Below are 27,472 nucleotides of genomic sequence, written 5' to 3'. Positions count from 1 at the left end.
TACCTCCCAACTCCTCTTTGGCAACTATCCATCAGCCAGTAATGGGCTCTGTGAAACCATGTCTCTGCAGGAATGTCATCCCAGCCAAGGCTGTTTAGTAGTAGTGCTATTCCATGCACTGTTCTTGTCTTTGGTCCATGTGTTCCCCCTGGAGTGTAATCTGGCAGCGTTGCCTCAGAATGGGTTGTACAAAGCCAGGAAGGGGCTACAAAGAGACTACCTTTAACTGATTCTTCTGCTTTGCCTTTTTACAGAAATGGAAAGCAAACAAAAATCTCACTGTGGGCTTTATTTTGTTTTGTGCAGTTGGTTTGGTAAAAGCTCAGTCTTCCATGTTTTTTCATGTCCATGCTGCCTTCAGAAGTACGTAGGAGGAACAAGGACTTATGATGGCTGGAGTTGTCAGAACATGAGTAGGTCCCAGGAGGGCTTTTGCGCTCTCATCCTCTCCTCTCGCAGATCAGCTTTCTCATCTTTTTCCTTGATTTAGATCTCATTTGCATACCAGATTTTCTCTCTCATTTTCAAATTCAGCAAAATTTGAGGATTTAAATGCGAAGTAACAAGGTAAGTAATGTAAATAAGTGAAATGGTTAAGAATTGCTTGCAAATGATGCCCACAAGCTAGAATTTCCCTTTCTTTTTCCTGTTTCTTGCAAGACCAGGACTGAATGAATACAAATATTTTGTCTGCCTGAAGAAAGGATGGTGAATACTGGCCACTAACTTTCTGAAAAACTGCCACACTTCAATTTTCACATGAAACACAATAATATTGACTACTGTACCAGAACAGATCTGTTTCTCTTTGCTGGACCAGGATCAAAGCTTAAATCAACTTCTTTGCTCTACAGTGTTTTTGTATTACACCACTGTACTATTTCTAGCACTTCCAGGCTGTTCTAATGAGATATTTCTGTGTGCTTTACTGATTAAGCAAATTTTAATGTTTCGGAAGATACAGTAAGGTCTTAATATCTACTTTGCATATGTCATATCATGCACCTATCACAAAAGTTTTTTGATAGTCTGTATAGTTGGCTATTTTTTTTGCACATAATAGAAATAAAAATTCAATCCCATCTGTATTGTCAGGAGGAGAAAGCATCCTACAGGAATAATATTTGTAACTAAATTCCCTATTTAGATTAGTGTACTGATATTTTCCAAAGCATGTTTGTTTCTTATTTGGAGTTTGCAAACATCCTCATGAATACGCTTATTTTCCATGCTATTTGCAGGAAATGTCAACTATCTGTAACAGTGTCTAGGATGCTTATATATGCCCAGAAGTATTTACTGGGTTGTTTTTTTTTCTTAAAAAAAACCCCACACTTTCTTATTTTCCAGTCATCCTATCTGTAAAGAAAAAAAATCATTATAAGGAATATTTCTACTGTTTATGTAAGGCATCCTATTGAGGTGCTTTGAACCTCCCTGTTTTTGATCTTCCATTGACTTTACTAGAACATAGAGGCTTCCAACTTTAGTCAGTGAAAACAGTACAAAATTAAATATTCTTGCCCTTAAATTTCTGTCAATTTACTGATCATACATAGTAAACTACACACAGAGAATGTAGTTTGAGAAGCCACTGAAAATAGAATGGTTAACTGTTCCATTTTTTTAGAAGAGCTGCTTTTCAGAAGCTCTTCAGATGAGAAGAAAAAACTCACAAAAATGAAAGGGTAATAGCAGAGGTTTAATGCAAGGATTTCAGGTCAGAAGAGCCCATCTCTAAAGAAAAAAAATCAAGAAAAATATATATGAGATAAAAGGTTAAAGGTCTTTTGTGCTATTCTTTCTTCTCTGGTAGGTGACAATAATGTACAAAGAGAAGAGAGAGTTTGAAGTCTTTGTTTTCTTCCTGGCTAATGCATTCTGTAGGTGGATCTGAAAGGAAGGAAACAAAGAAACCAACACTATGCTTCAAGGAGACATTAACAGAAAAATTTATAGCTCTATTATACCAGTGGTGTATTCAGGCAAGTAATGCAAATGCCTATCTTTTATGTGCTGCACTGCTTGTTAGTGAATATGGTGTAAATATTTTGACAGCGAGTATAAAGGGTTTTTACAGTATTTGATAGTTTGGATATAGAATGAACTTTAAAGGAGACAATTAAGGGGTATATTTTCTGCAGAGTGCATAGGGAATTAGCTGAGCCACACTGGCAACAATGGATGTATCACATCTGATTTTCTGTAAACCTGAAGGAAAATACCCATTATAACTGCATTATTCGTTTAGATAGGATTTTCAAAGATTCCCAGGGGAGCAAGGCACCCATTTCATTCTAAATTTCAGTAGGTTTTTAATCGCTTTAAGGAATCTCAGGGAATTAAGAAAGCTTCTGAGGTCTGAGTTTTCTTTATTCTAAGAACTGCTTTATCCTGACAGAACAGAGAGATGAATCCATATTATTTCTTTTTTTTAAAAAAAAGAAAAAAACCAACAAAACAGGCTTATATATTTTTATATATGATACTTTTCCTTGGTGAATTTCTCCTATGTATAGAGGCTTAAGATAGTCCTATGGTCCACATAAATCTTCAAGGAGAGTTTGTTTAGGGCATGGTGCATTATCAGTATGCCTCATCCTTGCCTGAAGGGATCACTTGCCATCAGAGAAACATTATCACTCTGGGCCTTGGTTTGCTCTACCTGTCTGTACTTAGCCCAGAGCATACCTCCCATACTGAGCAAGGTCCACCGGGGAGGTAGCTGAGATTCACTGATGTGTTGTTTCCCAGTTCTGTGTATATCTTAAATGTACCAGGATGGTTACAAAGGGGAGGAATGGTGAAGAATGGGTAATGGACTCTGCTCACCTTTCAACAGCACAGATTTATCTCTATCTTAGGTATGCTACTGCATGCATAGGTCCTGAGCTTGCACAGAAGAAAAGGTGGTGAAGGTGGACCAAAAAAAGGTTTCTCCAGAGGCTCCCTAGCCAGTGTTACTTCACTTTGCCTATGTAGCTCAGAGGAGGCCAGCCCTGTACTGACCACTGAGTACTCAGATAATCTCTCTGTGACATGGCCAGTGTGTTTCAAATGTACATTTTACCTGTTGATTTCTAAATACATCTCAGCTTTGCCTTCCATTGCAGTTCTATGCACACAGGAAGGTTTTAGTTTATTTACTCATACTTTAGGTTTTGCTTTTTGTGACCTATTGTACATTTTTCTCTTATCAGCACACAGGCCTATAGCCCCTTACTTGGTAACATTTATGGATACTGTGCTATTTACTAGGACTTAAATCAGATTCCCAACATGCAGCACAGCATGAAACATCTGCATTCTCACTAACTGTAAGCACGAAAAGCATTTCATAGGAGCTCAGCACCCCTTGGCTCTTGGGCTCTTGCCATGACACTTGTGGCCAGGTTTTGAAAAAAAAAAAAATCAGCCATTGTGCTGGGTTTTGTATTTATGTGGGTTTGTTTTTTGTTTTTTTTTTTTAAAACCCTGGCCATTTATTTTGATGCCTAAATGGGAACAGAACTCTTCCGAAGATCTAGTCCCATGTGAGTTTATCCTGCATTAACAACAGATGGTGAATAGCTTCAACAGCTTTGTTTCTATTACCAGCCATCTTTGATTTACTCTCTTACTTTGCTTTTCAGTCTTTATTGCCTCTCTTCTGAAATAGCAGAGGCAGAGCTATTGTTATCTCAGCCATAGCTTTTCTCACACAATACTATTGATCTCTTCTTTCACTATTTGTTTTGTTGCACTATCGAGAAAAGTAGTGTGACTAAAAGGAAGGAGAGGAGGAAACCTTGTTAATAGAGTGGCACACTGTAAGATCCTATTGCTGCAAATATTTGTGCAGGTGTTTAATTGTGCATGCTACTCCTGCTGTAAATGCTGGAGAAATGACAAGGTATGACCTAGATATGTACATTATCCTTTGGCTATTTCAGTTGCAGATCAGTCCATAAACCACCATAACTGGTAACAGTGTTCTTTAAATTGTATGTGACATCAGTAGTCTCAAGGATAACAAAACGAATTCATTCTAGACATCAGAGTTTTGTAGATTAATTGTGTTCTTCCCAATGAACAACTATAAGTATGTTCAGTCAGCTTAAGAGTCCACATATAGACTGGCACCTGTGGTAACCTGAGAAAACCATTGCTTTGAGTGATAGAGACTGCTTTTCCTTGAGAGCATAAACTATAGCTGCTCTAGTTCTTGCACTGCGGGGAAGCAATCATTTCATCTTCCCTGCTTTTTTATGCTTTTGATCTTTCTGAGTGGTTGAAGGAGTGGGATTTATCACTTTCTCCTAGACCAGGGCTGGTTGCTAGTGTCATGCGTTCGAACATTTGTTTTAAGCCTTTACTGTCCCACCTTATTATGGAATCTAAAAAAGGTCAGATTTATTCTAAACCTTAGTTCTCCAGCTTCAGTTTTCACCTTAGCTTGTGTTTGTTCCTCGTCTTATATCTTCCTTGATTGTGGGCTCTGAAATCTGTGACCCCCTTCATTATGTTCATAGACTAGTGTTCTTACAAGCTGTTCTTGCACTTCCTGGCAGCGGTTTATGTTAATGCTGGTACGCGAACACAGGCTGTCAGCTCTTCCTAAACCATACTGGCTGTAGTTGGATTAATCCCTTCTGAATTTGTTTCCATTTCTGATTATTTCTTTCAAAGCTGATTGCCTTTATTTATATGTTGGTCCCAAGTAGGTTGGGTCTTTACTTCTGACTTACATGATTTTTATTATTATAATGATGTAGGCAGAAAAACCTTTGACGTATTTTCCTCTCCTTGCACCAGAACTTTTCTGTTTTGATTAAAAATACCCGAGACAGAATCACACAATGGTGAGGGTTAGAAGGGACCTCTGGAGATCATCTAAGTCCTAACCCCCTGCTACAGCAGGTTCACCTAGAGCACGTTGCACAGGGTCGTGTCCAGGTGGGTTTTGAATATCTCCAGAGAAGGAGACTCCCCAACCTCCCTCGGCAGCCTGTTCCAGCGCTCTGCCACCCTCAAAGTAAAGATGACCCTAAAATCTGTTCTATAAAAATTTATTTTTAGGCTTTCATAGCAGTTTGTTCTGAAACTTGTTTCAGCTTTTTTGCAAGGTGAGTGTAATCCAACTTTCAGCTCTCAAATTAAGCCTCAGAGGAAATTTATTTGGAAAGTTTTAGAAAATATGCTTGTTTATTTCCCTGTGGGAAACGTTTTATCCCAGATTACCATCTGGAATATAGTAGTATGTCTATCTAGCTGAGTTTTTCAGTTTGATAAAATGGGAGGGATTGACTGCTGCTTAACAAACTTCTGACCCTTGTGCCATTTTATCATTATCTTTCAAATTACTGTTTAGATTTGCCTGTATAATTGGACAAATATAGTCCTTTACATTATTCAGGAGTTACCTGCTAATTCCTCATAATTCCTTGTGTTTACTCATTTATTTATTGTTTACACTTGCTCTAGGTGTAATGTGTCTGTATGACCTTTAGCATGTGAATTATTCATGTAATGATTGCCAGGAATATTTGTATTCATATGGGTTTTGGACTAATCCCATTGAAAACAAGAGAGGTACTTGTATTGGCTTCTCTGTGTTTGGATCCTGCTCCTAATTTTGATTGGTGACCTAAATCACGCACTTCCCTGGCTAGATGTCTTAAGTTGTATAAACAGGACGAGTCTCTCTCCTCTTCATTGATTACCTCTGAATATTCATAATTGTTCAATGAATCAATTTTGCATGAAATAGAAAGCTTTTCATAATAGTCGTGAAACCACTTTTGGCATGAATGCTCTCATTAATATTTATTTGTGATGCTTTTGCTCTGTGAGTAAAACCTCATGCACTAGAGTGTTTGAGATTAAGCTAATGAAAAAATACGAAAAGAGAAAATATCAGCTAAGCAAATAGCTTCTATTGCAGAAGGGTAAATGAATGCTTCTGGGCTGTGTTTGTACCTGCTGTACCTCTAATCTTAGTTGACCTCTTGGGATATATAAATGCACATATGCATATTAAAAATATATTTTTCATTGAAGGCCAAATTATCTTTATATATTGACATTGTTATTACACATGGTTCATTAGACCACTGGTAGATTATAACAAGGACATGATGTAACTTTATCTGTATAATAAAAAAAATAATTTTAGATTTCTAGTGTATAGTCTTGCCTCATTGGCAAAGTTTAACAGCTTTTCTAGTTTGGATTCATGCTTGTTATGGCATTCACTTAGCAAGTATTTATGTATTTCATCTCCTGAGTTTCATTCAAGGATGTATGTAGGATAATGCTGAGAGAAGAGTGGGAAGCTGAAGTGTCATTGCATAATATTTCAGAATAGCATTTTCTGCTATTGAGGCTGCTGTAAATTTGGAAGGCAGCATCAAGATTTCTTAGCTGTGCCCACTAAATTCATAATGGACTCTGCAGTTCCCACATGAGCTTAATATACTCTAAATGTAAGGATGTTCTTTTTCCTTTTTGGAAGATTGGTGGCAGTAAAAAGAACATGATTAGAACAAAAATGTTAAGACTTGCCTCTCATCTACAAATAGTCATTACAGGCACTGCACTTAAAAGTGAAGCTGTTAATTAGAAACATGTTAGTTGATGATGAATGTCCTATGATTTGAAATAACTGTCTTCCAAAATGTTATTCTCTTGCTAAGAATCCAAAATGTTAGTATGTATAAGCATTGCAAAACTAGAATGTTTAAAGTGGACATGTAGATACATGTAACATAATAGGTGCATGCAGTGAATTTGGGGGGCAGGAGGCTAGAACTCAAGCTAGCTGATAGGGTTTCCATGCTTTCAAGAGAAGTTAGTTACACCTTTGATCCTCTCCCAGTCAAAACCCTACTGCTCTTTTACAGTTTGTTATAGACAACAGCAGTTTGTATACTCTGAGAGAAAATATTTGGCATGACAGGTAGAAGATGCGAGTTTCAGTGAGGTAGCTAACTGCTGTCCAAATACACTATTGTGTATTTGGCCACATGACGAGTTAAAATTATGATACTGATGAGAGCTTGATTAATTATGAGGTATTTATTTAAATGACTGATTTGCAAAGGTGTGCTTGCATGAAAGGATTACTGCTTTTGACACAGTGTTCCTTTACACCAAGTGAAGATGTTGCCTTTTTTCTTTTTTTTTAAGAGACTAGCAAGAATTAGAGAGAGGGTAAAATTAGCTTTCAAAGCATCAGTGGTTTCTTTTCCAGATATTATTTCCAATTAATATCCTAACTAGCACAAATAAGAGCATCAGTGATTATAAACCTCTTACCAGAGCCTTGGGAAACCAAAGTTTCTTGACTTCAGTTCAAACAATTTTAAATGGTTATGTAGGGGTTTCACAGATGTTGTTTATTTCTCTTCAGCCGTCTCATGAGTGAGCAGTGCCACTCTTTTTCGAGTTGTCTTGAGAACAGTATAACGCTTTTTAAAGGGTGGAGGGAGACTTTCATTGCTGCAATCACCCCCCACTGAAGAACTGAACCAGTGAAAAATAAAATAACAGGGAGGCAGAGAGAGGGAGGAGGTGGTGGAGAGAGATGGTTTCTCATGAGCTGCTAACATCATCAGGAGAGAAAAAGGAAAGAAAGCAGCTGGCTGATAATTTATTACATCATCTTCAGCAGAAAAGAGAATTAAAACAAAAAAAAACTTGGCCGTGAGCAATGTAGCATTTCTCACGTACTCAATGAAATAAAGCGCCTAGAACAAAAAAAGCCTGCAGTGTTTCAGCTCTACTGGTGGGAGTTGAGAGCAGATGAACAGATTGTTTAGTATTAAACTAATCAATGCTAAATGAATTTCATACTATATGCCTGATAGTGACGTTCACTCAAACCCTAGAAATATCCTAAGAATAATGTTCACCATAGAATACAAACCCTATTTTTTTACAACTCCCTGTTTTTCACAAGCCCTCTATTTTTATAGGTGCTAAATTGTCTAGGCAACCCAATTCCCTAGCAGGGCTGCATAACAGTTCTGACACTGCCTACAGGGGGGGTAGTTGTAACAGCACCCAATTCCTATCCCAAAAGTTACCAGCATGGTTTCAGTCTAGAATTACAGTATAAATATTGATTATTGGAATTAATGTAGTATTTGTCGGTGATGGAACTGTTTATCCTTTCCTGTATCACTGAATGCTCTGAGCTTGTTAGTGTGGCTCATCTCCATGTATTTCTAGCAGAAGAAGCCATCATAATCACTAATGAAACCTTTCATTGTGTATTTAAATTAGGGTATTTTGAGAGAAGACTGGATATTTGCCATAACAAATAGTGTGATTTCAGAATCAATTTTTGTGTAATTCTTTGGATGTGGCACCTGGTATTGGGATCTAATGACACAGCTTCACACAATATGGTGTATCATATGGATTCGTATTAGTACTATCTTTTCATTTGAACAGCGTTCAAGAATTTTTAAGAATTCATCTTGGAATTCTTCCAATAAAACTGTTGTTAGTTTTGGATAGTGCAGTAATTGACACTGTTGGCTGAGCAGTTGCATGCTGTTTCCAAATAAATGGATATGTTTGCATGTTTACTGCATGTTTTGCATGTCTGGTGCAAAGATGATGTAATATCCTCCAGAAGAGAGAACTGTACGTCATTCGGCAGAGTATATATGTGTATGTTTCTGCTTAGTACTGAGGATATTTCAGTAGGGACCTCTGAGCCCCCCTGACATTGAGCACTTGTGATCATTATTGCACCAAGTAAAACTGTAAAAGAAATTCATTGCCTCAAAGTAGACAAAAACTGAAAGAAGAAGATGCTTTTTTATCTTTCCTAACATCACACAGTGCTTGCTTTTAGGACCCAGATCTCTTCAGTCCCTTCCTGTGTCTCCCAGAGGCATAATTTTCCCTGTGGGCTTAATCAGAGCATCCCAAACTTTGGCCTTTCAGGCAGACCCTTCTTTGTACGAATTGGTAATCCCTGGGCTATGGTTATTATTACACTAAAACAATGTGGCTTTTCAGTACTTGAACTCCATGAAACTCTCACTAGGACATGTGTAGGATTCTACGATGACAAGCAGTTCCATTAAATATTACATGTATTGTTTTGAGAAAGTTTAGCTTCATGGAGAGTAACTTAGGAACAAGTACATATTTTATTTATTGACATTTGTGCCATGTTCACATTCAGGATGGCCTAATTCAACATCTGTTCCCGATTAAAGCGAGCATCTGGTATTTCACAGATAATTATGAGACATGAGCTTACTGTCCTCTAGGCCTACAAGACAAATTGGAACCAGGCTCTCTAGGTGTATGGTAAGACCTGGATTAGCAATTCTGATCACACCTTTTACATGGGGTATGGTCAGAATAGTGTTTATGTGTTATACCATGTTTGCAGGCAGAAGTACCAGCAACTTCAGTGTTGTGTCCTAGGATCAGAAAGAAAAAAGAGAGATGAAGATTTTTCCAACACAGAAGAATAAAATGGGAAGTCTTTGAAAGCTCTACTCCTGTTAAACTTTATCACTTGCTTACTCTGAAAATCTGAATTTGTGATCCTTCTTTTTCCCTGACAAATAAGCTTGTCACACAGCAAAGGAATGAATTCACCTATAAAACAACTGCTTGGTGACCAGGATATGGGGAGAAAGTTTGTTCCCTGATTGAGTTTGTCCAGAGAGGTAAGTTGGCTCATAAAGAAAATGACCACAGGATGACAGTTATGTACTGCATGAAGCCCCGACTAATTTTGTCTTCTCTTGTCCTGGAGCAAGGTGCATAACTCATTATTGTTCATCATGAATTGTAAAGACTAGCTCACTTCTGGTTAACAAATACAATATTCAGTCTTTTCTTTGTGTTGGTACTCTGTTTAATTCATGGCTACAGTTTTTAACTAGAGGAGACTATTACTCTGATATTGAGCCTGAAAGGTCCCAGAAGGAAAGGATGATGATCTTTGTTTCTTGTTTTCCTCTGTAACAATGCAAACCTGTGAGTAAGTAATCTAACGTAACCATCTCTGTTAGCAGGTCTGTTAGTTGCAGGATTTTATTTCTTTGTGCTCCAATTTATCTATATGCATCTATGGATGTGTGTGTGGGTGGATGTACAAAAGCAGACAAGTGCTTTTTCTCCTGGCATTTGCTTTACGTTGCTTCTTTAGGATGTGCTGCAATACAGTTGCACATATCAGCAATGTATTGCAAATTCAAATTGCAATGCCAAACCACACTAGTCTGCTAAATGATCACGTGTACAGAATTTGCTGGTCTGATAGGCCAGTTGCATTTATGCACTTCCTTTGAAAAAACAGTAAGGATGAGAAAAAGCAATTCTTAATCGGGTAGTTAAAAAGCATATCCCACCAGACTCCATCAAAACTCTTACAGCTGTCCTTCAGAAGCAAATGGCATAAATGTTGTCTCCATAGATCTAACTCCTCCTGTAAACATTTGAATCTTGAGAAGTTATGCCATTTTAATTTCACTTCTGCTTTGTATTTCTTGCATTTCATTTACTGTTATCTGCTATTGATCTGCATAACCATAGGTTTTCTTCTTGCCAGGTATTATCAGCCGCCAGGAGGCAGAAGAGTTGTTGATGAATAAATCTGAAGGAACATTCCTGGTGCGAGTCAGTGAGAAAATCTGGGGCTATGCATTGTCTTATCGCCAGCAAAGTGGGTTCAAACACTTCCTGGTTGATGCTTCGGGGGATTTCTACAGCTTCTTGGGAGTAGATCCAAACCGACATGCAACACTGACAGATCTTATTGATTTTCACAAGGTAACACTTGCTAGGTAGAGATCAATAGCTGAGTGGAATGGATTAATAATTTAAAGAGGAACCATGTAATTTGAAACCACACTGGAAAACAGAAGTAACCGTAGTGGGCAAAAGAATATACGTATGTATCCTACAGTAAGACTAGCTGTAGCATTTATAGTTTGTGTCTTTTGTTGCAGCAAATCAGAAGGCTTTTCCCCTTCTTTCACATGCTTCAGCATGTATTTGTGTCCCCTTCTAAGCAGATTCTTACGAAATGCATGCTCTCCTGGGCTAAAAATGGACTAAGAAGGGCTGAGAGAGCTAACACTTTTTGAGCCTTTTTGCTGTGCAAAATTGGATTGGAAATACCATAGAAAGGTCTTTCAATGAAATTTCAGCACTTTTCAACCTTTAATGCGAGGGCTGTAATGTGCAAAAGCAAAGGAGTAGGGCCTTGCAGTAAAGAAGGGAACATGGAGGGGTTCTTTTTTAGGGATGTGCTAAGGGTCATTCCTTATTATCCAAAGCAATCTTCCAAGAGTAATTTACTACTCCTCTTTGACTTCAGATGGATTTGAATTACTTTCCTTCTAACTTGTGTTTCTTGTTGCCAGGCTGTGACTAAACAGTAGCACTATTTCGGATAGCATAGGTTGTTTTCATAATTTTGCATCTCTCCCCATCTTCATCAGTTTTAATTATGCTTTTTTCTCTTACAATTTCTCTTCGTCCTCTCTTTTCTAGTTTCCTTTTTTATCCTTTTCTCACTCCTGTCTCAAAATAATTCTATTAATTTTTTGCTTCTCCTTTTCTTCACAGCTTTTAATTTTTTCAGTTTTCAGTCTCACAGACACTAAGCAGAGATTATTTTTCTTCTAATTTCCCTTCTCTTTTAAATCTTTCTTTTATTTCAGCTAGTTTGCAACATCTCTTCAGTCAAACCTGCACACTATTTCTTCCAGCAGTAATCCTTACATTTCAGTTGTTATTAGCAGTATAGGAGAAGTCAATTATTTTGGATTTTATTGGCTTAGCAAAAAGAAGTTGAGTTTCTCGGAATTTGTTGCATGAAGGAACAGAGATTATAATGTGATACCCTTCATAAAGACATAGATGTTCACTTCCTAAATAGGATTTTTAAGTCCCGAAACAAACAAAAAAAAAAATCAAGGGTAGAAAATCCCAAACTCATTCAGGTTCACTGAAATTTATTACTTTGTTCTGAAAGTTAGATTTTTTGGATGGCCTCCTCTCCCTCACCTTCTTTCTCCCATCTGAGCTATTGGCATGTGCACACACAGACATGCCTTTATTTTAAGATCAAATAAAAAGTTAAGACAAATGAGGTTTGCCTTAGTGTCCCCTCACAGATCACTATGATGTTATATTTCCATAGGGGAGGATAGTAGGTGTCACATTTGACCAAAAAATACGTCTTCCCCTAATTTGATGAAATTATCTCTCAATTGCCATCTTGGAAGCCAAAACCCCCCACACCCTTCTTCCTCTGTCCCATTTTTTATTACCAAGCATGACATTGTATGGTATGGAATATCCTTTTTGCCAATTTGGGTCAACCTGCTGGGCTGTGTCCTGTCCCAACTTCTTGCTTATCCCTAGCCTACTCACTGCTAGCAGGGGCTGAGCGGGGAAAAGAGAAAGCCTTGATGCTGTGCAAGCAATAGCCAAAACATTAATGTGTTATCAATGCTGTTTTAGCCACAAATTCAAAACACACCACCATACAGACTACTGTGAAGAAAGTTAACTCCATCCCAGCCCAACCCAGTGCAACTGGAAAGAGTCTAACCAGGGCCTTGTTGGGGAAAGAAAAGCACACATAGACCACCTCAAATGTAGATTATCAGGCATTGAGGCATTGGGTGTAGGAGCTCTGGCTAAAGTAGTATCCTCTGTGCTCCTGGAGAGGGGTGATGGTGACAACCAATTCCAACCATCTCTGCTCCAGCTATGTTCCTATATTTTCATCACAGCTCATCCTAGGCAATCACTGTACTAGAAGCACATCTGTTTACAGACAGCAGTAGGGCACTTGTCAGAAGCAGAATGGCTTTTAGTTCCTGACATTTAATTTAAAAAAAAAAGTTTTATTAGGTGTCCCCTGATAACAGTTAATAGCTCCCCCTGTAGTAAGCCTATCAGAGAAACTGGTTCACCTTTAATGTCACCACACAATTCTCTTAACTGTCTAGCTTAATAGCTATATTAAACTGGGCTCTTTGGCAATCACTTCAGGAGGCATTTTCTCCTGTCTCTCACATGGTTTTCTTCAAAGCTTTTCTGCCTGCCCTTTCTGGTGAAGTACACTGTCAAGTGTACCAAAGCCTTCTGGTAACCAACTAGGCAATTTTTATGTAAATGGTTGTGCTGTGGCCACACTTTCTCTTGTGGCTATTGCTATATTGTTTGGAAAAGTTCCTGCTTCCTCAGGACTGTTTTTGGCAAGACTATACTTCGCATCCCAAAAGCTGCGTGGACTTCTCTTTGAGGGTCCTTTACACTTTCAATCAAAATGAGCAGCGCTGGCATAACTGGCATAACTACTTTTAGTTGTTTATACTTATTCATCTAAAACTGCTTCATTTTGATTTAAAAAATTTAAGAAGAGGTCACTCAAGCAACTCGTCTGACAGGTACAAGGGAGTGGTAACCATTAGCTGGAAAAACAAACTTCTTACAGAAGAGGATGTGAGTGTGCCTTTTCTCTTATAACTATTTGCATTTAAATACTGTGTGGAAAGCAGCAACAACATATCCAAGATCATTGCTAGATGATATGTGTATTTACTTCCTCATACCCTTCTCAAAAGCATTTAACTTGAGTAGTAACTTTCTGAACTTATTCTCCATCTGATGTAGTGGTTGCAAAGGAAGTACAAGTGGAAGCCAGCATGTGTTCTGAGGAAATCAAGCACCAATTTCCCATTGAATTTCAGTAGAAACTAGATAAGTTTTGAAAATGTTAGGCCCATATGCAGATCCATAACTTGGATCTAAACTTTCCAATGAAGGATTGCTATTTTAGTCAATATAATTCTGGATTCTGGCTCATAACTTCTACAAAAATAAAAATGAACTATCATTACTGTAGGAATAAGTGAAAAAAACAAGTTCTCTACTTTTCCAGTAAGTTTTTTTGTATTCTTCTTGGTAATGAATTACTAGAATGACAGACTTGGCATGTGGGTAATTAATTAATGAGCATAGGTGCTATTTGTAAAGACTGTCTTTACCCTAGCAAGGTTAATATCTTTCACCTCTCTGTAATCAGAAAGCTGTTACTGTTGTGTGCAAGCACTCAACACTGAGCTCTTGCTCAATCTGCCTGGGGAAGCTTCTTTCTTCCCAATGAGTATGGAAGTAGCATAGTAGGACTGGCATATGTCTGTTAAATTAACCCTTGAGGACATCCTTTATAGGCATCTGTAGCTGTTTTTCTTAAGTAGCATAGCAACTGTGATTTCACTATTTGATATTAGCACAAGTTACTACTGGCATAAGTATGACATAAACAAAGCATGAAGAAAACGAATAGTTGATAGGATCCCTTTGCTGATCTGTACTTATTTTATCAAGCATTTATTCATAATTGGTTACCATTTACAGTGGAGTTCTGGTCTTTATGTTTATCAGTTGTTTTTCTTAGGAGACAGGGAAAAGCTTAGATATGTATGAATGATATTTTAATTGGTTTTATTTTTCTAGGAAGAAATCATCACATCCTCAGGTGGGGAGCTACTACTGGAGCCATGTGGACAGCAGAAGAATCCACCAGATTACAGCCCTTTATTTGAATAACCGATCCAGGACTAACAGGAATGCATTCTGGATAGCTGTAGTAATAGCTAGCTGCAAAAGTAAACACTGAAAAGTAGTTGACAGACTTCCAAAGCCACTGGTCTTGTGGCCAAAAGGTATCCTCATTAGAAGGCTCAAAATATTTCTGTTTTGCATCTGGATTATCATCATTATTCATATTGCTGACATTTTAAAGGTGACAGATTACTGGCAAATTACAAGTGAGGACTATTCCCAGAAATTTTTCAAGGGGCTGTGGCCAATTACAGTGAACGCTAAGTTCCTATCTTAATTTTCTTAATGTCTGAGATTGACAATGCAAAATGCAGTGAAAAGTATGGGTGGGAACTATTCATAGAGTATTGTATGAAGTACCAATATTGGTGAACAGATTCTTTTTTCCAAAGCAACGTTTGTCAGTTTCTGTTGACAATCTCATTACTCAGTGGTGCACTTTTGGTAACAAGAAGCAGTCTTAAAATGTCCTTTTGCAGTTTGTGATTGCTTAAATAGTTAGGTCTAGCTGGAAACTTGCCATTGTGCTTTTGAATTCAGGCCTACAAAGTTCACCACAGCAGAGACGGAATAAGGTCATTCACATTTTATTTACAATTTCATGCAGTCCAATGGCCTTGGAAAGAATTTTACTCCTGTACAGAAAGTGGTCAGTTTGTTCTAAACTAGTTATTCTGATGAAAGCAGTTTGATTTGCAGCAACAACAACTCTCACTGGCCTTGACATGTTTTCTGCTTTCTCATGTGCAAGATACATGCTGGAGATTCTTAGCTTTACTTTGCTATAGGACCAGATATTTTCCTTAGCTGAGCTATGAGTGAAGGTGGGGGTGGTATATTTATCCATAGAAAAGGTACAACTAATTATATTATCATGCTATTTCATGTTTAAAAAAAGATGCACACAATGTGGTTTTGCTCCATTTCTTATACATACTAAACCCCATGAAAGTAGACCTGTAGCCTAGATCTATGGAACAGTTGCTTAGTGTTTGAACTATAAAAAAATCTCATCACAGTCATTAATTTGCCCTTCTGAAATTTGTGTCTTGGCAGTCCTTGCACTCTGGGCTGTCACACAGCATAGAGGTAGTCCTGCATTGCTTCACTGGTAAGCTGGACACTTCTGAGGCAGCCAATTCGGGAAAGGGAGTGAAAGAGCTGCAGAACTGTTACTATTACCGTCCTGTGCTCCCTGCTCCGTTACCATGAATGGTCAGATAGAAACTGCTGGGTATAGAAATGTTCTTTTCAGCTCCAAACATTGACCTTGCAAGGCAATGTTTCAAATAACAGGATTGTGACAGTTTTGTATGCAACTGATTTGTTTCAAGAGTGGAGTGGGACACAAGGGATGTAGTTGTGTACCTATTGGTTAGTCTCATAGTCGTGCCTTTAATAGGCAGTTTCTCAGTACTTTTTTCATATGTGATGTGTATTTTGCGATGTAAAGTGGACCAATCCATATGTGTTATTGTACCTCCATGGTTCATTTTTTCCTGGGAATCTCTGAATACATAGGAAAGGCACACCTAGTGTATTTCTATATGCCACTGCTTTGGGCAGTCTCTGAATTCCTATGTGGTTCTCTTCCAAATCCCAGTGTAAACTTCCCTCCTGAACCCCATGTAAATCCATCTCTCCTCAAATAGTCACTTCTCTTGACTCACTGTTACCTTCTATACTTTGTCTGACCTAGATGGTAAGCTTATCTAGGAAAAGAACCTTGTCTTGTCCAAGCTTATAAAGCACACTGTACATTTAAGATGCTACAATAATAATAAATACCTGTGGTAATAATAGCAACGATATTTTCATAATTCTACAGCTAGCCCATATTAAAGTACAGATTTTTGCACACAAACGTCATTGTTGTTCAGGAAAGTTTTATTTTGTTAACATTGCTTTTTGTGTGATTTAATCCATCAGTGTTTGTGACCTGTGAAAAGAAATTTCTAATAAACTTTCCAGGGAGACTTAGCTGGACAGTTTCTGTATTAATCACTTGGGATATTAGCTCAGGATGTTTTAAATAGTTACTGTTAGCACCTCATAACAAGCAGCAAAAAAGCAATGCTTACTAGCTGGAGCAGCTGTTCTTAGTGCACAGTGCTCAGATAAGAGGCAGCTGGGCTTTTCACAGCAAGTAGGCTTATAGAGGTGTAGAACATTCTTTAGCTGTGTCTGATACCTTGAGAAACAAAGTGACTTGGCAGCTAGCTAAAGGGTCAAGATATCCAAGTGGTCTTGGAATTTTGTTAAAGTGCAGTCCTCTGCAGGTCAGCAGGGGCTGGATTCTCAAAATGGAATACAGCTGTGCAATTCTGAACATAGTAATACTTATTCAGGGCTTTAGTAGGGTCTATAGTCTCCATCAAATGAGAAGCCTGGTAGGTGTGATCCGGGATCAGAATACATCTGGTACAGGCATATACAGACATTGAATCCAGCTACCAGAGTGTGGAGCTCAGCATTCACTGTGCTTCAAATATGGACTCTCTAAAATAGTCTCAGAGTAAGTTGCTTTTTTTTTTTTTTTCCCAATAGAACATTTGTTGAGTGCAATCTGTCTCCTCCAAAGAGCCCCAGTATCTACTGGCTGCTTCCTCTGAGAAACTAGCCTGCACTTGCTCCCTCTATATAGGCATGTCAAGAACCACCTCAGCCTCAGTTTATTCACAGCTGCATGTGTTCCATCACAGAACAACTGAACCCCTACTTTAAAGGAGAAGGGAAATGGACCTTTTAAAGGTAAAAAATGTAAGACTTACCTCTGAGGCCAGAGAGCAGCAGCTGGCTGTGTAGGACTGAGGGTCTAAAGGTGGTACTGAGTAATTAAGGTGGTATTTATACACCTAGGCATCTTAGCATACTGGTGCTTTGCCTTTATGAAGTGTAAAAAAAAAAAAAAAAAAAAAAAAAAAAGGCATAAAATGCCGCCTTCTCTTTGGAAAAGGTGCTAGGCGTGCTAGAAAAGAAGATGTGCGATTTCCAAAGTTTTCTGAAGATTACTCAACCCATTGTACACAATTTTGGGAATGTTCATAGACAGAATATTGAAGAACTTGTTCCATAAGGAGCTCACATTCAGAAACTGATAATAATACAGCTGTTTATTTCTAGTGACACACTTCCCAGCAACTGCTTGCGTTTTGTTTAGCTGATAAGAAGGCTTGGAAATACTAGCTCTTTAGCTTATGTGTCCTGTTGTGATGTAATTAACATCACAACAGCATCATCATTTTCACTTTAAAGCACATTTCCTACTTTCAATTTTCTATATTTTTCTGACTGAATTTCATCCATTCCTCATTCTAGGTTTTACCCAGCTTTAAAATAAATCCCTTGTAAGTTCCCCTGAAATGAAATTACTTGGAAAACTGCAATTTCATCTGAGAGTTTTATTATGCTAATAAATGTCAGAATTCTCAAGTAAACGAATTGCTTTTTTTTTTTTGATAGCCCCACAGAAATAATGAAAAATAGCCAGCCAATTCATAGTTACCAGGAAAGAAAAACTCAACAACACATAACCAGAAGCAGCAGCAGCAATAAAATACAGTGCAACTTAACTGAAGATAAATTTTGAAGGGAACAAAAGGAGATCATAGCAAGCAGAAATTAAGAACAACAGAAGCTTTCCTTGGTAGAGATGTGCAGCTGCTGCCAATACACTTGAGGGCTGTGAGCGAAGTACAAGCATGGAGATGTTTTCTAAGCTAACAAATGCTTCTTGTTGCCTTCCAGAAAATCCATGGACTATGAAAAGGTAACCAGTTAGTAGAAAGAATAGAAGGGAAAGCACTGAAGCAGTAAATATGTAAAATTAAGAAAAATACGAAAAGGGAAAATGTGGTTATCCCATTGTTTTGAAAGCATTTTGGATTTTTGCTGCTCTGGGAGGAAGACTGGGCACTGCTACCTCCCTTTCACTCTGCGAGTCTCCAAGATTTCAGCTTTGAGCTAAATCTACCTTGGAGCTAGACTTTACACTCTCTGTCTGTAAGAGCTGGGCTGGTCCATACTGCAGCCTTGAATGCTGCATCTGCTTCACGCTGTCTGCCTCTGTGTTCAGTGCTGTCTGAAGCTGTTCATCACTGTATATAAAATCTTTTCAGTGCTGCAGTTTCATTGTCTGGAATGGTTATCTTTATCCTATTACACAGTGACCTTCAGGTCTTGCTTTCTGATCTGTTTTTCTAGTGGTAGCTATCGTTGAGTTGTAAGAGGTGCGTGTTACGGATTTTCATTGTAAGATTTCTTGTCAATGAGACCACTGAGAATACACTGAGAGACCTATTATGGTAATTCTGTTTCATGAGGAAAAATGCTACAGCGATACGGAAAACTTTTCAACCTTTAAATGAAACTTTTCTTCATATCTGTTTCACAGCAATAAAATATGTTACACAATGTCCGAAGCTTGTTTGCATATATCTTTGAAAAAGCAGCTTTTAAGGATTTATTCTTGCTTCTTCCTGGATCCACAGATGCATCGTTCTAATTTTGTGTTAATCTGTTATTGTACATAGACATCTCCAATTGAATACTGCTCTGTTCTCTGAAAGAGAACAGAAACCAAGCAAAGAAATTAACAGCAATCATGGATGAGATTTTTCAAGGCTACTAAAAGAATGTAGATGCCAGTCTATTACCTCTTATGATTACTGTAATGAAATAATTATGTAGTGTGAGTATTTACATATTAGTTTTATAAAAGAATAATCCAGGTCAACTATTAAGTACTAAATCCCTATTGTACTGAACAAGTACTGAGCAAAAGAAGATAGCTCCTGCTTCAAGAAAGAGATATCTAAAAATTTTAGTTAGAAATTATTTTCAGACTTACAGTTAAAGACCAGATTCAGAGTGAGAATTTCCACTAGATTTCAATGACTTTGAATCAAATTAATAAAACGCATTTCTTTGCTGAGGTGAGCAAAGATTAATACACTGCCTACAGTAAAACAATTCAGTTTTGTATGAACTAGGGATCCACTTCCACTCGTTCTTCCCCCAAGTCCCCACAGACCTGAATATAGAGCATTACTGGAGTTACATCACATTTCACTGCAGTCTAAATTTTTCTCTTTATGTAATGTCACAACACAAACATAGGCTCAGGTGAAATGTAGTAGTTCACAGTGGGAGAAATTTTTCTCTTTCTTTGTCTGAATAAATTTGCTTAATTTACAGGTTGGAGTTTATTTTTCAATGATTTTGAAGGATTGACTTTCCTTTCTGTTTTATTGTGCCTTTGCCTTAAGATTCCTTTTTCCTATCCCAAGAGGATAGGGTTAGTGACCTCTGTGAAATAATAATGTGTTCCTCACTGGGTTATCAATTGCAGAATGAGGTGTTTGCACTTGACGAGGTACTTGATTTGTGTTTCCTGAGATGAATCTTCTGTCTACGTACTGTCTGATGATAATAATGTGTAATTGATTCTTATAGCTGATTTCTTGCCATGCAAGTGCTGTGTGAAACTTTCTCTTCAAATATTTGTCTACTGCTAGTGATTAGTCCTGTAGCTTGCATATTTACATTATTTACATTATTCTACTAAGCTGGAGCCTTCCATGAGTTTGGTTTCTTCTCTCTTGGAATTTCTTCCAGTAGTTTTAAATGAAGGTGACATCATTTTATGGTATCTTTATTAAGCATCAATAAGTGATTTTTCACTTATATGGAGGATAAATAACTTCAAAAGAGATTGGACATTTAGTTTGGTCCTAATTGTGTTCATTTGATCTATGTGCAAAGAAAACACTTAGCATGTTAATGTCTCATTTAAAGTTTAGCTTCTATTTCTCCCGTTTGGAGTTTTATTGAGAACTGTACGTGGGAGAAGGTCATGCACTCATGACGAATGGCAAGACAAGAGAGGAGATAGGACTGTCTTATTCCATATAACTTTATGTATAACAGCAGGCAAAGTCTTGAATTAAGTATTTCCTGAGATGCAGTGTTTTTCCTGCTTAGCATTCAGAGGATCTAGGCTGAGACCTATTGTCACTACTTTTCCCTTACACAGCAGCAACAGGAAGGTATTCATACTGGGTATGAAAACGGCCCAAAGGGAGTTGAATGAGTACCATTACAGTGCCCCAGGAATGGTATGTAAGTAGTGTAGATCAAGAACTTGGTAAAGACAGATGTTGTGTATAGATGTGTAGAGCTAGGAGTGATTGCAAATTCTTGTTTGATAGAAGTTAATTCTTTTAATTATACGATCATCATTAATGGTCAATGCATGTGAAGACATGGCCAATCTTAATGCACTTACTATTCCACAAATTCATAGAACGTAGATTGCCTGAAAGGAAAATCAGAAATACTTGTCTTAGACAAGAGTTAATATGCATTATTGTATGATATTTGGGAGCATACAATTTTAAAATGTATTATGCATCACTATCAGGATATGAGAATGTAGAAGCTGAACACTGCTTACCACGTAAAGCATTATGAACTTTTTAGTGTAATTTTTATAGCACTTAGAAAGTCAACGAAGAATAAGCTATCCCTGGTTATACTCCTCTCCTGTAGGAAATGCTGTCAATACTGTAAACAAGAAAATGTCTTCTCATCTAGGAGTTTAAGCTTAGTAATGGACTTAAATATTACAGCAAATCATTTCAGAGCGCTGTACACGGAACAGTGCTCTCCAATTAGTAAGACAGCCTGTTGCACTTGTATTTGTTCTTGGTTCTCAAACTCATCTCACTTGTGATAGCCTGATGCTCATGAGAAATATGATTTTAGTAAGTCATTCAAATCCAACTTTATGGAAGATGTATTAAGGTATATGTTTCATTATAATTTTTAGCATTAACATTTTCTCTCAGGGAATCCCATAAAAATAAAAATTTCTAAGAGTGATGACTGAATGCATACAGTTCTGGTCTGACTGCTAGACAGTATTTTGTTACCTTTTGTGTGCTGTACTCAACAGCATGCTGGTTCATTCATTTTGAATTTCAGTATGCTATGTGCTACATTGGAACCTATCTACATTTTTTAAGAACAAAACAGTAAAGAGCTATGCATGTGAGCAAACTGCTCTATGAGATGAAAATGTTCACCCTATTCCAATGCTGAGCCCCCCCAACATCCACTGGAGTTCATGTGGCAATCCTTAGTTGATAAATATGAGAATAATTTATAAGGACTGCCTATCAGAATCACTTTTCACTTCCCCCTGAAAGAAATTGAGCTACTCTAAAATCTTCCATTGACACTTTTTAATGGAGAAGTGTTCTGATTTCAAAAATGCAAAGCTTCATGAAAATTTTTCAATTTTTTAGAGTAAAAAAAGATTAAAAGTATCTAAAGGCATTTTTAATTGCAGAAAATATGAAAGTATGCACAAATTTAACACAAAAAAAATTCTATTCTTTATTCAGCCCTAAAAGAAAATGTGTTGGATTAGGCTCCAAAGTCAATACAGATACTCAATGTTTTTAACAATTCATTAAGTATCCGTTCTCTCCCTTAATGCTAGTTTCCTTTTAAGGGAGAATGGAAATACCCAGGGAACAGTTGTTCAAAATGTCAAGCCCATTAAATATCTGATTTGACAACAGAAATAAATTTATGAAGGTTTAAATAAGACCCCAGAAAATGTTTTCTCCAGAAAAAAACAAGCTAGCAAGGTGGGTGAGTTCAGAAAAAGGAACTGATGCATATTCACAATTTTGAATATTTTGTGTTACATGCTTGGATCCTTACAGTATGATTTCCATTTATACACTACTAAAAAGTGTGAGCATGGAAAAGTAATTAATTTAAATGAAGTAATAAATAGCATAATGGAAATTAAGTCTGCTATTCCAGTTTCTCTGAAAAACAGCTAATTCTGTCAGCCCTATAGTTATGCAAAAGCCTAAGCCTAGTCATGAACTTCTGCAGGAAAAAGGATTTAATTTTCCAAGTTGTCATTGTGACTTGTCACAACAGACATCTCCTCTTGGATGAAGGTCTCTGATTAAGATAGATCAAGTTCTGACCACATGTTCAAATACTAAATGGAAACATTTGCAATGAACCAGTTGCATGCAAATGAGAAACATCCCACAGAATAGCCATTGTTGTGTAGCAAAAATGAATAGCTTGAACTCCAGTTGTTCACCTTAAGCTGGACTAGAAACGTTGACTTCATGCAGCGTTCCAGGTCAGTGTGGTATCAGCTCCTATGTCAAAGATTACTGGTTATCTGAGGAGACATGGGGACAGAGCGTGAAAACTTTTGAAACCTTGAAATATTTCTATGACAGGGAAGAAATACTTCCCTTCCCCACCCTAGGTAAGAGTCAGTTTGCAAACGAAAAAAAGGAGGCTTTATGAAACTTGCAGACATCTTTTTCCTGTTGGTGAGTAGACATTTGACAATTTGTTGAAGTCAACAAGAAGTAAGTGGGGAATAAGGATTGCACAGCCAGGTCATTTTTTATTCATTCTCTTCTACAGCACCGCACATACAGTCATGAAGTGCTAATCCATCTGTTCTCGGAAGTTGTTCAAAATCCAATGAACTAAAAATATTCTGTCTGCCAAGGAGACAGTCAAGGTGATTTGGAAAGGCTTGGATGCTTTTACTTTGGGCCACAGTCTGCAGTTAAATTAAGAGGCATCAGGGCTTTTTTTTTTTCCTCTCCTTCTCCCCCAGACCTATTAATAATGAACCAAATTCACAACAACCAAGGAGAAACCCACCTGCTGGCTAATATTGTTTGTAATATTGTGTCTGCACCTGCCCACAGTGCTAAAATTCATTTCAAGTTACACTTTAGTAATTGATGATCATTTGCCATATCCCTTTATAAAGCTTTTTTATCAATGTCTTTGGTGGTTCATTCTGTATCAGCAGCAAATCAATGAAATTTTAATGGAACAGAGTGCTCTACTTGAGACGGAATTAATGTTGCTTTACCTGTTTCAGTATCAAGTGAAGTTTTCAAAGTCTCAAAGGATAATAGTTTTTCAGATTTTTTTCTTTGATAACTTTGTTTCTGCACAATGGTGGCATCCTTGTGATCAGCTGTAATAAAGATTAAATGCATTAATGAACTTAGTTTAACATTAGCAGTGTGCTGTGAGAGACAATGGAAAAATGTGGGGTTTGAAGCTGATGGCTGGATCCTCGTAAATGTAAATGCCACAGAAGTGTGGCAGGGAACACATTAACTCCTAGAATACTAGCTGGGGAGTCGGGGAGGATCTGAAATGGTTTTAAAATCTCCAAGGTAATGCAGTAATTAATCATGCACAGGGAAGTACAACAAGGTCATGAATTGAGTTCCCTTCTCTAAAACAGCAGCAGGAGCCTGTATTGTTGTCAGAATTGCTGTCAATTGTCATATTGTTGACAGAACTGCTGTCACAGCACTGCAGGAATAATATCAACCACTGCACCCACCTCAGAACAGCCTGCGAAGTACAGATGTCTCACCTGGGAACTCAGCACAGAGGGAGTGCTGGGGCTTCCAGGGCGCAGATCCTGCAGGTCTGCGTCTATCACAAATTAAGAAACTTAAGGATCTTGAGAAGCTCCAACACCTCTTACATTCTCTTGGAGCCATCTGTACAGCAAATTGAACTATTTTATGCCCTTGGAGAAATTATTCCTTTGTGGTCCTCTCAGCTACATGAACTAATTCTGTGGTATTTCACATTATTTTTTGCTATTACTATAGGTGACTAAAAAGCATACGACAAAAGAAAATTATTTCTACTCAAGCTTAAATAGACTGGGAGGAAACACAAACCTTTTCCTGAGAGTTCAGCTCAAGGCTTGTGCGCTCACTGTGGAACGTGTGAGGCGGGGATCGGCCCTGGCGTGGCGCAGGCAAGGCGGCCCGTCGTTCTCCGGAGCTCCTCAAAGTTACCCCTTCCCGCAGCCGCGCCGGCCGGTGGCGCCGTGTGCAGAACAGTCAGGCTTCAGGTGTCAGAGCTTGTCTGTCTGCTGAGCGGCCCCGCTCGCGGCCGCACCCGAGCGGCCCCGCCGGCTCCCTCAGCTGCAAAGCGCGGGAAGGATGACGGGCGCGGCCTGCCCCCTCCCGCCCTCAGCCCCGGAGCCCGCAGCCGGCGGCACTTTTGCCTTTTGCAAAACGGCGCTTCATTTCGGCCTCTCCAAAATGAGATAGTTCGACTTATTCTTCTAATCTGGTAATTTTTAGCCGCTCTAAAAACAAACAAACAAAACCTTTGCAAATGAGAGAAAAACTGAGATAAGTATGAAACAAACAACACTTCGTGTTGGATAAAATTAATTTAGTTGATCTAACTTCACCTGAACTGATCTGGATTTATCACCTGGCTTGGCTTTTGTCGCCAGTTTTGACAGACTTCCCTCTCTTTCCCCTCCTCCCCTGGCCCCGGTGTCCCAGTGAGGCAGCTGGATGGAGGAACCGTCCCCTAGTCCAGCCTTGTCACCGTGTGGGTTTTGGGGTGAGAGGTGCTATGGCACTGCCGGGGTGGCTGGAGGAGCTGGTGGCTACAGAGGACACAGGATGGAGGTGTCGTGACGTGTTTGCTCATCGGTGCACCAAAGTGAAGGCTCCGAGGTTGAGGGCTTAATCTTGCAGCTTTACTGGACGAAACCTTAAATGGCAGTTTTCATCTGCCAAAAGCCTCCTATTTACTGAGTCCTATCCAAACCAGGCCTGAAATGCAGGCCTGATAAAAACTTTTCCCATGGGTTGATTCCTCTCAGGCTGAACATAGATAATTTTGAGATTGACAAGATAAAACTGGTAGTAGGAAATACATAAGGGAATGCTGAACTATCCTGATTTAAGGAATCTTCATCTGCCGAAGAGGACTTACACAGTTGTGCTACTTGTGGCTGGATAATAGAAATGGGAAGACCATAAGGAAGGAAGCTGCTATATTGACTCCTAAGACAATGGGAAGGAGCCCTCTTCTCCAGTGATATTCACCTGATGGAGGCGGACTGGTAAGTAGGATGCATTTTTTGGTTGTTGTTTGGCTTAGCTTCCCAGAATTGCCAGGGTAATGGTGCTGGAATGCAGGAAAGATATTGGCTGATTTTTGAAACAGGAAAACCCAGAGTGATTGCTAAGGAGTTAGGCGTTCACTGGCCTAATTTGTTAACCAAGTCCAAAGTTCAAGTCTGATCTAGAAAGAATCTAAAGGAAAAAATAGTCCAACATGTTCGTATTTCTGTGAATCACTAGAAGAAAATCAAATATTAGTTCAGTATAGAGGATGTTTACAAAAATGTGAATGTTTTCTAATGTTTCCAACGGGTGTTGGATCAAGCCTTGAATGCAAAAGAAAATAAATCTGCCTTCTCACCTTCTCAGTCATAGCTGGAACACACATTATCAGGGCAGCTTGTATTTCTCTTAATGGAACAGTTTCTATTCGATGAAAGAAAATGTATCAGTCTCTGAAATTGAAAATTTAAATCTTATCACAAATATCTTTTTCCATATAGTACTAAAGACCATTTCAGATACAGGAGAGGAAAAACTGTCTGAAGACTTAGAAATGTCAAAATAAGAAATGTCTAAAATGAAATTGTTGTGGTAGAGAAAGTAGAGTTGCAAAGAGCTACATTCTGGTTGATTTGATGTGCTTTGATACAGTCTATAAACTTTCAAAAACTGGGACTACTTAATACATACTGAAATAACGCTCAGTAATGTAATAAAGCTTTTGCATTATAAGGAATGTTGTAAATAGCTGCCAAGAATACAATGATGCTTGTTTTTCACAACGAAATTATTCTGTTTTGATTTATTTTTCTTAAGTAATCTCAATATGCATCCTTTTACTACAGAAGAACAAGCTAGAGAACATCTAAACAAAGTTAATGATTTCTTAAACAGTTCAGATGAAATGTTTATGCTTATTTAATATTTTGTGGGTATTTTCCATGGTAATTTAATTTTCAACAAACCAAGGAGTCCAGCAGAGAAAATAAAATGTAGACGTATGATATTGTAATTCTGGTTGATAAGATGCAGCAGGTAAAAGATGAAGACTCTCCTGCCCTCGTTCTACACAGCACAACATCGGGTTAAAAAGTCACTTCATGACACGAAAGGAAGGGAGCCACTTTTAACTCAAAATGGAAGAATTGTAGAATCATAGAATAATTTGAGGTTTTAGGGGGTCTTTGTAAGTCATGTTTGTACTAAAATTTTAGGATGGCTTCCCCTGGACTTGTGTGGAGTTTTTCCTCAATTTTCTTTAATCGTTCAGCATCTGGGACTTTTTGTTTTTCCTTCCTTGTCACCACACCCTCTGGAGGACCATAGGTGACTAATTTATTGGTCCAACCAATACATTATCAGATCTGTCTCTGTATTGTTATTAATTTCTTTCAGATTGTCATTCCTGGAGCTCATCTTTCAGTAAAGTTTTTGCCATATACTTTTTTTTTTTTAAATCTTAAATTACAGCAGAGCTGCTGAAATGCATTATGTGTGAATATGGGCAGAAGTTCTACTGAAAGAGGCTGAAAATTATTTTACAGAAGCCAAGTAGGAATTCTTGCCATGTTTCATTTTTGCAGTATTAAAGTTCTTAATATGTATGTAACAGAGCTATAGAGGTGGTTTTGTTGTTTTTGGATTTTTTGTTTGTTTGTTTAAAAAACTATTTGATGGGATACCAGAGGATTTATCGAAGACTTCATTTTAGCCTAGACAGCTGGAGTGTCGTCTTTAAGCTTGGTATTTTACAGTGACTGCTGTTGTTGCATGACTGATAAAATGCTGTTGCTGAGTTCCGTAACAGCTACAGATATGACTGAGAAAGTGTCTGGGGTGTTAGGAGATATGTAAGGAAAAAAAAAAGCAGCCCATTTCTAACCAAAGAATGCAAGGAAATAATTTGTCAC

General features: G+C 38.0%; 1 protein-coding gene across 2 annotated transcripts in view; it reads left to right on the top strand.

Moving 5' to 3' along the window:
- The window catches only part of SH2D4B (SH2 domain containing 4B), a 63,924-nt gene extending 49,338 nt beyond the window's left edge, over positions 1-14,586 (top strand). For both annotated transcript variants that reach the window (XM_068399595.1, XM_068399596.1), the window contains exons 7-8: positions 10,565-10,785; positions 14,494-14,586. In XM_068399595.1, coding sequence (XP_068255696.1) covers positions 10,565-10,785; positions 14,494-14,586 — 314 coding nt within the window. The remainder of the gene's footprint in view (positions 1-10,564; positions 10,786-14,493) is intronic.
- The last annotated feature ends 12,886 nt before the right edge of the window (positions 14,587-27,472 follow it).

This window comes from Nyctibius grandis, chromosome 4 (assembly GCF_013368605.1).
Source record: "Nyctibius grandis isolate bNycGra1 chromosome 4, bNycGra1.pri, whole genome shotgun sequence".
NCBI classification, from domain to species: domain Eukaryota; kingdom Metazoa; phylum Chordata; class Aves; order Nyctibiiformes; family Nyctibiidae; genus Nyctibius; species Nyctibius grandis.
This window is presented reverse-complemented; position numbering and strand designations above follow the sequence as displayed.